The following is a 13,563-nucleotide window of genomic DNA, read 5'->3' as shown; positions in this document are numbered from 1 at the left end:
TGTGCTGTATTTCCGTAGCAGATTTTTTTTATTACACTAAGCACCTTTTAGGGTAGTGTCAAATTTGTATTGTAGAATTTCTGTGGTCATTTCTTGTGCCCTATAAGTTTTCTTTTCCTTTTGACTGGTTAGATGTAATTTGGGGAATGTATCTAATTTTTTTGATTTCTGTTTGTCTTTTAAAGTGATTCTGAACATAGATTCTCTAATAGTGTATTTAAAGCCTCTGAAATTGTTTGGTGTAACTAGCTATCGTCAGTCTTGTTTGTGATTATGTATCTTATGTTGTAGCCAAGCTAGTCTTTATGGGAAGCGGAGAAGTCAGAAAGAGGAAGATGAGCAAGAAGATCTTACCAAGGACATGGAAGACCCAACACCTGTACCCAACATAGAGGAGGTGGTTCTTCCAAAAAATGGTTTGTATCCTTTTGCCTAGACTATGAGAGTGTTAGACGTGATTTAATTATTCTCAGCGGTGCCGTGGGATGATTCGCTTCTTGCTCTGTGTCTCCAATTCTTAACTTTCAAATATTAATAGATTCCCCCTTTAAGGTTAACGTATGTGAAATTCCCTCTTTTCCTGTCTTTTGGTATACTTTTGCTATTTATTGGGAAAACACACTGTGATCAAAAAGTTCTCGAAATTTAGTAATGCTTTAAAGTTAGTGGTTTTAAAATCCCAACAGAATCAATATACGTATGGAAAAATGGAGTATGTATCTATGCACAATTCAACCTATTTAAATCAGTTATTGGGAGGCGGATGTTAGACCTTTTTAACTGTGATTGTGGATTTGTCTGTTTGTCCCTTTATTCCTGTTAAATTTTTTTCTTCCTGTATTTTCTTGTACTTTGAAGCTCTTCTGTTTAAGGGCATATACATCTAGATCATCGTTGTTCTTCTGATGAATTGAGGCTTGTATCATGTCTCTAGATGCCATAATAATAGTGCTTGTCTTGAAATCTAAGTTCTCTGATAATAATAAAGCCTCATCTCACCACATCCTTTTCATTAAATTTCTACGTTTTATTAGTCTCCACTGTACTTAGGACTTCAGCAGTCCTATAAATTTTTTCTTACATTTTATGTTTTCAATTTGTACCTCTCTGGCATTCTTTTACTTTCACTCTAATTATGTAAAGCATCGCTTTTAAACATCAATTTGTGGAGACTTAGTTCTTTCCCCCAATATACACATTTTCTGTTTTTAATTGGAGTATATAGTCCACTTAAATGTAACAATTATCTATATGGTTGGGTTTAAGTCTACAATCATGCTGTTTTTTTTCCCATTTGTCCCTCTCATTTCCTCTTTAGCTTTTAGTGTTCTGTTCTAGCCCCTCGCTATTTTCTTTTCTTTTCGAACTTACATGGTTTCTTTTATATATAGCATAGTTTTGTTTTTTTGTGTATTTTTTGGCCATGCAGCGTGGCATGTGGGATCCCAGTTCCCCAACCAGGGATCGAACCTATGCCCCCTGCATTGGAAGAGCAGTCTTAACCACTGGACCACCAGGGAAGTCCCTATATATAGCATAGTTTTAAACTTCACAGAGCATAAAAGTCACCATTTTAAAGTGTATTTTAATCACTGCAATGGTTTTTAGTAAACTCACTATGTTGTGCAGTCATCACCACTGTCTTAATTCCAGATGTTTTCATCCCTATGAAAAGAAACCCTGTACTTATTAGGAGTTAGTCCAAATTATTCCCTTTCCCATGTGTTGGCAACCACTATACTACTTCCTGTCTATGGATTTTCTTATTCTCTATTTGCTTTTTAGCTATATTTTTCTTAGTGGTTGCTCTAGGGATTACAGTATATAATATATCCTTAATTTATCAAATTGATTTAGAATCATTGTTGTCTAGTTGAGATAAAAATGTATGAAATTTACCATAATATTATCTAACCTATGCCCTCTCCTGTCTTGTAATGTTTTCATGTATTTTACTTTGATGTGTGTTGTAATCTCTACAACATTTTTCTTTTTTGTTCTTTTTTAAGTAGTCATTTGTATTTTTAAGAAATGAAAAATATAGTCATCTATAATGTTACATGAGTTTCTAAAAATCACTGTGTTATACAAAATTGGGCAATAAAAACCACACAAATATATTTTAAAGGTCATATAGAAGAGAAAATTCACAAAGGCAATCAAAAGAATAATTTTAAATAAAAACTGTGAAGGTGGTGATAGTCCTAAGAGAGAACCATCTAAAACTGGGAAGCTATAATAATTAATGTAGTATGGTTTAGACACAAGAATGGCTGCATTCATCAGTGGAATAGAATGGCCAGTTCGAGGACTTCTCTGGTGGTCCAATGGTTAAGAATCCGCCTTCCAATGCAGGGACACGGGTTCTATCCCTGGGTGGGGAACTAAGATCCCACGTGCTGCAGGGCAGCTGAGCCCGTGCACCTCAACTAGAGAGCCCCAGTGCTGCAAACTACAGAGCCCATGCGTCCTGGAGCTCAAGCACAACTACAGAGCCCACGCACCCTGGAGCCTGCACGCCACAACTAGAGAGAAGCCCTCGTGCCGCAACGAAGAGCCTTTGTGCCTGCAATGAAAGATCCTGCATGCTGCAACAAAGACCCAACGCAGCCAAAACAAGAAAAAATAGAATGGGAAATTCAGATGTAGATCTATATTTGTGAATAAATTTAAATTATTATGAATTTAGCGACACAAATAAATGGGAAAAGATCAGACTGTTCCACAAGTCCTGTAAATTTTAGTATTTTTCTTTGTATCGTGTATAAGAATTTAAACTTCAGGTGGATTAAAGTGCTCAATTTAAAAACAAAACTGTAGGGACTTCCCTGGTTGTGCAGTGGTTAAGAATCCGCCTGCCAATGCAGGCGACACGGGTTCAAGCCGTGGTCCAGGAAGATCCCATGTGCCGCGGAGCAGCTAAGCCCACGTGCCACAACTACTGAGCCTGCACTCTAGAGGCTGTGAGCCACAAGTACTGAGCCTGCATGCCACAATGGCTGAAGCCTGTGTGCCTAGAGCCTGTGCTCCGCAACAAGAGAACCCCCCACAATGAGAAGCCTGCACACTGCAACGAAGAGTAGCCCCTACTCGCTGCAACTAGAGAAAGCCCACGCGCAGCAACGAAGACCCAGTGTGGCCCCCGACACAGCCAAAAAATAAATTAATTAATTAGTTTAAAAAATAAAATAAAAACAAAACTATAAAAGTAAATTTCCAAATACTAATGTACTTTAAACAAGTGTTAGTCTTAGAGAAAATATTCATTACCCATTTAACAAACAAAGAATTAAAACCCTAAATATGTATAAAGATCCTTAAACCTTATGGAATAAAGGACAAAGTATTATGTACTGGTAATTTTATTTAAAAACCTGGGGTCAGTAAATCTATGAAAAGATGCTTAATCTCACATAACCAAGGATATGTAAATCATTAAAGTAACTTTTCATCCGTGTGATTTCCAAAACTTAGAAAGTAGATGATCCCCAAAGTACAACTGTTTTGAGGAAGTGAGTACTCTCAAATGCTATTGATGGAAGTATACATTGATAAGGCACTTAACACAATTTGGCTATATCTATTAAATTTAAAAAACTGTACAATAACAGTTTTGATTTCATAATCCATATTAAGTAATTACATGCATGCATAAAGATAAAAGAATGTTGATTACACAGTAATGAAAAATTGAAAATAAATGAAGTTTCCATTGATACAGGGCTAGTTACCTCATGATCCACTCATGGACACAGAGTGTCTATTAAAAACGAAAGAGACGTAACTAAAAATACGTGGAAAGATCACACAGGCGCACTGTTACAAAAGTAGAAACCTAAGTACAAAAGTAGAAAAGTAGAGTACTAAGGAAATAAGCACAGTATGATAACTTTATATCTGTAAGATTTAAAAACCCTCAGAATGTTTTGAAGTCTACATAGATTTATAAAAGGTATTGGTTCTCCCTCAATTTGTCTGTCTTAATGAATGGCACAGAAGTGGGAATCCACAAGTGCACAAAAAAACACAAAAAATACTTTTGGTAAAGTGGTTAAAAGGTTCTTTTCAGGGTTTTCTCTCTGTATTGTTATTTCTGTATTGTTTGCTTTTATGATGAAAAAGATTGCTGCTTGTTTAATTAATTACAGAATATTGTCTGTTACATTAAGTGTTAATGTTTCTCAGCTGGGCTTGCGGTTTTTACATGAAGGTGAGTAGGTTTTACACAAAGGTAAGTACTGAATAATGGTGGAGATGCAGTGAGAGTCGTGTATTTTTTAATCTTCTATTCTGTTTTCTTAAAAACAAGTTGAACTTTCCCCCAAAAACATAATTCTTTTTTTTTTTCTTTCTAGTAAACCCAAAGAAAGATAGTGAAAATACACCTGTTAAAGGAGGAACTGTAGCAGATCTAGGTAAAAATCAGAAAATCTATACAGTTTTGTCTCTTGAATATGTCAGCTCCCTTAATAATCCTTTCTTTACTGAGAGATTTCAGTTGCTATGCTTTCTAGCACAGATATTATCTATGGCTATGTTAGTACCGTTGATATTTAGTTTGCTACCATATTAGGAAATTTAATTTCTTTTTTTCTTTAATAAATTTATTTATTTTTGGCTGTGTTGGGTCTTCGTTTCTGTGCAAGGGCTTTCTCTAGTTGCGGCGAGCGGGGGCCACTCTTCATCGCGGTGTGCGGGCCTCTCACTGTCGCGGCCTCTCTTGTTGCGTAGCACAGGCTCCAGATGCGCAGGCTCAATAGTTGTGGCTCACGGGCCCAGTTGCTCCGCGGCGTGTGGCCTCTTCCCAGACCAGAGCTCGAACCCGTGTCCCCTGCATTGGCAGGCAGATTCTCAACCACTGTGCCACCAGGGAAGCCCAGGAAATTTAATTTCTTATGATCCACTCTCTCCATTCTTACTGATCTGCCTCTCTCAGAACGTAATGTTTTCCTGCAAACTAGCAAAGGTGGTAATATTATATCTAAATCGGAATATCTGAGTTTTAAAGAAACAGTTATAATTAGAGCACTTTTTATAATCTGCCTGAAGTATTTGTTTCACATTTGCGAATTGATTTTGTGTCTTCAGAACAAGAATCTGTTGACTGTTAATACTTTGTAAGCCAACAGAAACTTTCCTTAGGACTTCCCTGATGGTCCAGTGGTTAAGACTTCGCTGTGCTCCCAATGCAGGAGGCCTGGGTTTGATTCCTGGTCAGGGAACTAGTTCCCACATGCATGCCACAACTAAGAGTTCGCGTGCTGCAGCTAAGAGCCCGCATGCCGCAACTAAGACCCGGTGCAGCCAAATAAGTAAATATTTTAAAAAAGAGAAAATTTCCTTAATAGGATAAAATGAGAGTCACATCATCCTTTTACTGTATTTTCCAGTTACAGAGTACACTTTCACAAGTAAGGTCTAATTCTTGGATGTGCTTTGAGGGTAGTCACTTGTTCCAGTTTTTAAAAGTAAGGATAGTTTTAAACATCTTTGTTCCTGATAGTTATATATATAATGATCTCATTTACTTTCTTCATTTGTAAAAATCAAAGGGGATCCTCGTGTTTTCAGTATATATTAAATTTATGAACTGATGGGATTTTAGACCTAATAGGGATTTTCAAGATCTCCTTATGTGGAAAATGAGACTTGTATTTCACTGTGTCCTAGTCAAGTGAATTCTGTATTTCAAATAAACTGCTGTGATTCTTGATGGCAGGCATGAGTGGGTGTTTGGGAGAGTTTTTCTACTTCATTTCATTAAATACATCTTGCTTTTTCTGGCATAAAGCCTGTAATTGTACATCATTGGATGGTTCTATTTTTGGTTAAGTTGAAAGTAAAGCAGAAAATTGTCTTGATGACAGTTTATATAAAGGTGTTATTAAGTCAACAAAATAAACAAAAAAATACTGTCAAAATCCTTCTATCATAATTGTTTTTAACATTATTAATAGAATATGGATCTTGAGTAACTAGTAGTAATTTTCATTTTCCATAAGTTTATGTCACCTATTCTACAGCCATCACTTATCCACTGAATCAAAGGCCAAGAAAGCAAAAACTAACTATAAACAGTCTTTTGTTTTATATTCTTAATAATTTGAGAGGGTAAAATATTGTTAAGACTTGAATACTCTTCACTGGGACAATTTGTTAAATAGAATGATAGTTTATATTTTTAAAGTTATATCCCGAAGAAGAATAATTCTGTAGTTTTAAGGGAGTGGACAATTGTCTTTTTAAAAGTGATGTGACTATTAGAGTATTTTTGTCGTAGATTTTATCAGAGGAGTCAAATTGAAGCCAATTGTAGGAAAAGGATGGGATTCCAACTGGATTAAAAGTTCTAGTGCTGGGTATAGGGGATCTTCCCATTGTATTTGTGAACAAATTGAGGTCTCAATCAGGAGTGCTGTGGCTGTGGATGCTGCTGACCATAGCTGGAGAGTTTGGCTCTTTGGAATTTGAAATTGTTGTCCTGGCCTTTCATCCAGGGACCAACAGGCTTCCCATGTATCGTTTAAGCATCTGACTTTCTGCATTGGCTATAACCTGAACCATGCCAAGGGTGACTTGATCCATCAACTGAGAATTATTGTTCAGAGTTGTTTGTTTTTTAACTGATCCATATTTTGCCTTATATGCCACTGAGCCAAGAATACCCAGTCATTTCTTTCTTTTGTGAGATCTCTGGAAGGTCAAGATTCAGGGGCTGAGGTGAGAGTGTATTTGCCCGCATCTAGAAGGAGGAAGAGAACATTTATTGAGTATTACCATCTAGGAGTCAGAATGAAGGGTGCCCCTCCTACTTTTGTATTATCAGAAGTCTATTTCCATTGGGTACCAAACTCCTTCAGGGATGAAAATCTGTTACACTAAAATGAAATAGTATAAGTTGACCAGAGAGAGTGCAATCATTATATTGTACTACCACCATTTAGTGAGAAGTTGATTATCCTTTGGTTTACTAAGACCCAAAGGACAAAAAGTTCATTTTTCACGGCCTTACCCAGAATTCTTTGTTAGTCACTTCCTAAGAAAAAAATAGTCCCTCTGCAGAGTTGGATGACTCAGTGTTGGTAGTGCTGTAACTTACCGCACGTCTGCTTTTAGCGGATGTTTATCTCTAATTTACAAATCAAGGAACAGGGTCCATCTTTATGTTTCATGAGTACCTGTCAGGTGTCATGCTATATATGTTTGCGTTTCTCCATAAAACCATGTTAGCCCCGATTCATTGATTAGGAAATAGAGACTGGAGGGGTTCAGTAACGTTCCTAAGTGTACAGCTATTAAGTGAGAGAGCACAGATTCAGATCCAGGACTGTCTATCTGTGGTGCTAGTGCTTTGTATCATTGCACTCTGCTCTTGTGTCCCGCTCATTTTTCTCAGCTTCTATTCATGCCCACAGTTTTGTGAAGTCATGGGGTACATCCGTGCCTGAGGTTCTTTGATTTGGCTTCTTTCTCTCCGTGGAATGCTTGCTTTATCCTTCTCTCAGGTTGCAGCTTAAATGTCACCTTCTCAGGATTTTCCTCTATATTTGCTCTGAAGGATCCACCCACCCAATTCCTCTCTAAAATGTATTATTTTGTTTTTAGTCTCTGTATAGCAGTTTTCTTTTTTTTTAAACATCATTATTGGAGTATAATTGCTTTACAATGGTGTGTTAGCTTCTGCCTTGTGACAAAGTGAATCAGCTATACATACACACACATCCCCATATCTCTTCCCTCTTGCGTCTCCCACCCTCCCCATCCCACCACTCCAGGCGGTCACAAAGCACCGAGCTGATCTCCCTGTGCCATGCGGCCGACCCCCACCAGCTATCTGTTTTACATTTGGTAGTGTATATATGTCCACGCCACTCTCCCACCTCGTCCAAGCTGACCCCTCCCCCTCCCCATGTCCCCAAGTCCACTCTGTGGTACATCTGCATCTCCATTCCCGTCCTTCCCCCAGGCTCTTCATGACCACCGTTTTTCCCTTTCTTATATTTCATACATATGTGTTAGCACACGCCATTTGTTTTTCTCTCTCTGACTTACTTCACTCTGTATGACAGACTCCAGGCCCATCCATCTCACCACAATTCAATTTTGTTTCTTTTTATGGCCAAGCAGTACTCTACTGTATATATGTGCTACATCCCCTCTATCCATTCATCTATCAGTGGACACCCAGGTTGCCTCCACGTCCTGGCTACCGTAAATAGAGCTGCAGTGAACACTGTGGTACACGACTCCCTTCGAACTATGGTTTTCTCAGGATATATGCCCAGTAGTGGGACCGCTGGGTCGTATGGTAGCTTTATTTTTAGTTTTTTAAGGAACCTCCATACTGTTCTCCATAGTGGCTGCATCAGTTTACATTCCCACCAACAGTGCAAGAGGGTTCCCTTTTCTCCACACCCTCTCCAGCATTCATTGTTTGTAGATTTTTTGATGATAGCCACTCTGACAGGTGTGAGGTGGTATCTCATTGTAGTTTTGATTTGCATTTCTCTAATGATTAATGATGTTGAGCATTCTTTCATGTGTTTGTTGGCAATCTGCATATCTTCTTTGGAGAAATGTCTACCCAGGTCTTCTGCCCATTTTTGGACTGGGTTGTTTGCCTTTTTGATATTGAGCTGCATGAGCTGCTTTTAAATTTCAGAGATTAATCCTTTGTCAGTTGCTTCATTTGCAAATATTTTCTCCCATTCTGAGGGTGGCCTTTTTGTCCTGTCTGTGGTTTCCTTTGCTGTGCAAAAGCTTCTAAGCTTCTTTAGGTCCCATTTGTTTTTTTTGTTTTTATTTCCGTCTCTCTAGGAGGTGGGTCAGAAAGGATCCTGCTGTGATCCATGTCACGGAGTGTTCCACCTATGCCTTCCTCTAAGTGTTTAACAGTGTCTGGCTTTACATTTAGGTCTTCAATCCATTCTGAGTTTATTTTTGTGTATGGTGTTAGGGAGTGTTCCAATTTCATTCCTCCATGTGTAGCTGTCCAGTTTTCCCAGCACCACTCACCGAAGAGGCTGTCTTTTCTCCACTGTACACTCCCACCTCCTTTATGAAAGATAAGGTGACCATATGTGCGTGGCTTTACCTCTGGGCCCTCCATCCTGCTCCACCGATCTACACCTCTGTTTCTGTGCCACCACCACACTGCCTTGACCACCGTAGCTCTGCAGCACAGTCTGAAGTCAGGGAACCCGACTCCCCCAGCTCTGCCTTTCTTAAGATTGCTTTGACTATTTGGGGTCTCCCGTGCCTCCATACAAACCATGAGATCCTTTGCTACAGTTCTGTGAAAACTGCCAGTGGTAGTTTGATAGGGCAGTATATTCACCCTCACAATGTTGATTCTTCCAATCCAAGAACATGGCATACCTCTCCATCTACCTGCATCATCTCCAGTTTCTCTCATCAGTGTCCCATAATTTTCTGCATACAGGTCCTTCATCTCCCAAGGTAGGCTTACTCCCAGATATTTCATTCTTTTTATTGCAGTAGTAAATGGAAGTGTTTTCTCAATATCACCTTCAGATTCCCCATTATTAGTGTATAGGAATGCAAGAGACTTTTGTGCATCAGTTCTGCATCCTGCTACTTTACCAAATTCACCAGTCAGCTCCAGTAGTCTTCTGGTAGCATCTCCAGGATTCTCTATGTATAGTATCATGTCATCTGCAAACAGCGACAGCTTCACTTCTTCTTTTCTGATTTGGATTCCTTTTATTTCTTTTTCTTCTCTGATTGCTGTGGCTAAAACCTCCAAAACTATGTTGAATAATAGTGGTGAGAGTGGGCAACCTTGTCTTATTCCTGATCTTAGTGGAAATGGTTTCAGTTTTTCACCATTGAGGACGTTGTTGGCTCTGGGTTTGTCACACATGGCCTTTATTATGTTGAGATAAGTTCCCTCTATGCCTACTTTCTGGAGGGTTTTTATCATAAATGGGGGTTGAATTTTGTCGAAAGCTTTCTCTGCATCTATTGAGATGATCATGTGGTTTTTCTCCTTCAGTTTGTTAATATGGTGTATCACGTTGATTGATTTGTGTATATTGAAGAATCCTTGCATTCCTGGGATAAACCCCCCCGATCATGGTATATGATCCTTCTAATGTGCTGTTGAGTTCTGTTTGCCAGTATTTTGTTGAGGATTCTTGCATCTATGTTCATCAGTGATATTGGCCTGTAGTTTTCTTTCTTTGTGACATCCTTGTCTGGTTTTGGTATCAGGGTGATGGTGGCCTCGTAGAATGAGCTCGGGAGTGTTCCTCCCTCTGTGTATAGCAGTTTTCAACATTTGATATCTTATTGTTTGTTTATTTTCTCTTCCATCTCCTGCCACTCTTAACTGGAATATAAACTCCATAAAGACAGGGAATTTTTCTTGTTCATAATTGTGTCTTTAGCATTTTTAAAAAATATAAATTTATTTGTTTATTTTATTTTATTTATTTTTGGCTGCACTGGGTCTTCGTTGCTGCATGTGGGCTTTTCTCTAGTTGCAGCGAGCAGGGGCTACACTTTGTTGTGGTGTGTGGGCTTATTGCTGTGGCTTCTCTTGTTGTGGAGTATGGGCTATAGGTGCATGGGCTTCAGTAGTCGTGGCACGCGGGCTCAGTTGTTGGGGCCCACAGGCTGTAGAGTGCAGGCTCAGTAGTTGTGACGCACGGGCTTAGTTGCTCCGCGACATGTGGGATCTTCCCAGACCAGGGCTCAAACCCATGTCTTCTGCATTGGCAGGCAGATGCTTAACCACTGGGACAGCAGGGAATCCCGTGTCCTTAGCACTTGGACGGTGGCTGGTGCATAAAATTTAGTTAAGTGTTTGAAGGCTGGCTCTTTATAACCTGTTAAAATACTACTCATCTTCTTATATCCTCTAAAGTAGGGGTTGGCAAACTTTTCTAAAAAGGACCAGATAGTAAATATTTTAGGCATTTTGGGCTATAAGGTCTAAGTTAAAACTAGTCAGCTTTGCCATTGTAATGCAAATACAGCCATTCATAATATATGAACAAATGATCATGGCTTATTCCAATAAAACTTTTATTTATAGACACCAAAATTTGAATTTCAGTTAATTTTTGACATGTCATGATATATTTATTCTTCTATTGATTTTCTCTTTAACCATTTAAAAATTAAAAAATCATTCTTTACTTGCAGGTGTGATAGGAATCCCCAAGACCATCCCCAGGTTTGGAGAGTCTCTAGAAGGACTGATGGAACTCAGCATATAGTTGTACTCACGGCTGACATATATCACAGCAACATAGGAAGCATAAACAGATCATAAGGGGAAATAACACAGGCAGAGTCTGGGTGCAGGCTTCCTTATGCTCTCTCCCTTACGTGAGGGATCGCACAGAGTGCGCTCTTCCCACAGCAACACACATGCAGTGTTTCCACCTAGGGAAGCTTGTTTGATTGTTTGAGAGTCTAAGATCAGTGTTTTTACTGGCAATGTAGGGTACCCTCTGCCTAATACATACCAGAATTTCAGGCTGCAGAAGTTTATCATAAGCTGCATTGTGCACAGTCTAGGCACAGCGAACCACCCTTCTTATCAGTTAACTATTGACTAGGAACACACTGAGAGTCAATTTCCCAGATTCCATACAAAAAACAGGCAGTGGGCCTGATTTAACTTGTAGGCTATAGATCCTGACCCCTGTCTAAGCCGTTTATTTAATGCTTTTCAAATAGCAGATTCTTGGAAATATTTGTTTGAAGGAATAATGAAAAAAATGGCTTCCTTGTGTTCTCTTTAAACTTTACAGTGCCTTAGTCACTGCCAAGGGTCATAATAATTATATAAAAAATAAAATGTTATAGAAACTTAATCATGTAATTATTTGTGTGGTAACCTCTTACCTTTTCCACCATGGCACTTTTACTTTTCACTATGGAAATCAGCTGCTTAGTTTAAATTATACATGGATTTGCCTTTGTTCTTTTGCAACACTAGCATTTAGGTCCTGTAGTCCCCTATCCTTAGAAGGTATTAACACTCTTGCCAGGACTTTGTCTGTAGGGATTGATTATTACCTCCTTCTCTACTCCTCATTCTTTACTCATTTCCTCTGGGATCTGAAATGTCATTACTTTGTTTCACTAAACCTCTGGAGGCAAGAGCCCAAACCAAGTTCCTTACCTATTATTAAGTAAGATCATGACTAAGATTGTAGCCCAAGTAGTATTTAATTATAAGTTCCCTGTTGTTGGAGAATTTTAATGATTTGTGCTTTGAATTTTTACTCACCTCTATGCTTCTGTGTACAATTCTAATTTACTGAATTATTCAAGGTAAATTAGCTTTAATAATGCTCTGTTTCTTTCCTTTACTCTGGCGAGTATCAGTTCCTTAAATCTTAAGGTTTCCAGGTAATCGAGAGAGCATTTACCTGTTAAATGAATTACGTGTTTTGATTTTGCAGATGAGCAGGATGAAGAAACAGTCACAACAGGAGGAAAGGTAATGATTTAGTTAGGCCTGGTGCAACAGTAACTCTAGGGGTCCTGTGTATCGAGCAGTAGAAACACTGATTTGGAAGTTTCCTTAGAAATATTCTATTTTGAGATCCTTCTGATTTTTTAATTTCTTTTTAACACACGCCCAAAATAGTGTGTCTTTCTTCACCCACCCCCCAAATTTTATCAAAAGGAATTTGCCATTTTCCCAGGTAGTATTCCTCATATGCTATAGTTTCTGGTTCCATTACTCTCCTGGTTGCAAGTTAATAATCAGAGCTGCACAATATTCCAGGTGAGCAGGCACCATGCCTTGCTTTGATTTTCTCACTCCTATTTCTATTAGTGCAGCCCCAGTCTACAACTGATGTAGCCTTTGATCATACTCTTCACCTTTTTTGAGCCTTAAAGTCAGCTACTTCCTGTTTCATCAATTTTGCTGCGGAGACATGTCAATAATTAGGCTGTAGGATGGTGTTGGATTTTAGGCAAGGTTTTATTTCTCTTTTTAAATGAATGGCACCTTGTTTATTCAGGTTGTCATCTCTTAACTGTGTTAAGATGTGTAACTAATCCATAATCTCCTTGAAATAACTTCCTTAATGCTGACAATGGTTCTTTTTTTCTTTTTCAGTGAGTCAGAGAACTTCCCCCATAGTGACACTTATTGTTGTTTTGTACATAGTCATGAAATGAAAATATTCATGACAGGATTTCAAGGAAAAATATTTCAAGAAACTCTACTACAGATGGCTCTTTAGCTGAACTGTTCTTATGATCTTTTTCTTTAAAATCAAACTTGTTTATTCAAAGAGCTACTCATAAACATTTATGAATATTACATTTGTAAAAAACGTCATCTTTTAGAGTAGAAAGTATTGGGTGGCAATAAAGGAGACCAAAATAGAAAACCAAAGAATTACCCACCCCCCTTTTTTTTTATGCCAAGGGTGGGAGTACTTTTGAAACTATGGACAAGTCTGTTATATAACTTAAACCTAAGATGGTTAGAGGTGGTTACTCTAACACCAGTCCCATGATATCATCCTGCTTCTTTCCTCACTGAGATGATTAAACTGTAGACTGTCA

At 38.5% G+C, this 13,563-nt stretch overlaps 1 protein-coding gene across 1 annotated transcript in view; it reads left to right on the top strand.

The window, feature by feature from the left end:
• The window catches only part of SMARCC1 (SWI/SNF related BAF chromatin remodeling complex subunit C1), a 183,885-nt gene that overhangs the window by 75,543 nt on the left and 94,779 nt on the right, over nucleotides 1-13,563 (top strand). Inside the window, exons 11-13 of the mRNA XM_007446140.1 lie at nucleotides 292-416; nucleotides 4,356-4,415; nucleotides 12,441-12,478. Of these exons, the coding sequence (XP_007446202.1) occupies nucleotides 292-416; nucleotides 4,356-4,415; nucleotides 12,441-12,478 (223 nt within the window). The remainder of the gene's footprint in view (nucleotides 1-291; nucleotides 417-4,355; nucleotides 4,416-12,440; nucleotides 12,479-13,563) is intronic.

This window comes from Lipotes vexillifer, unplaced genomic scaffold (genome assembly GCF_000442215.2).
Source record: "Lipotes vexillifer unplaced genomic scaffold, Lipotes_vexillifer_v1.1 scaffold491, whole genome shotgun sequence".
Taxonomy (NCBI): Eukaryota; Metazoa; Chordata; class Mammalia; order Artiodactyla; family Lipotidae; genus Lipotes; species Lipotes vexillifer.
Note: the sequence above shows the minus strand (reverse complement) of the source record. Positions and strands in the feature narration are given on the sequence as shown.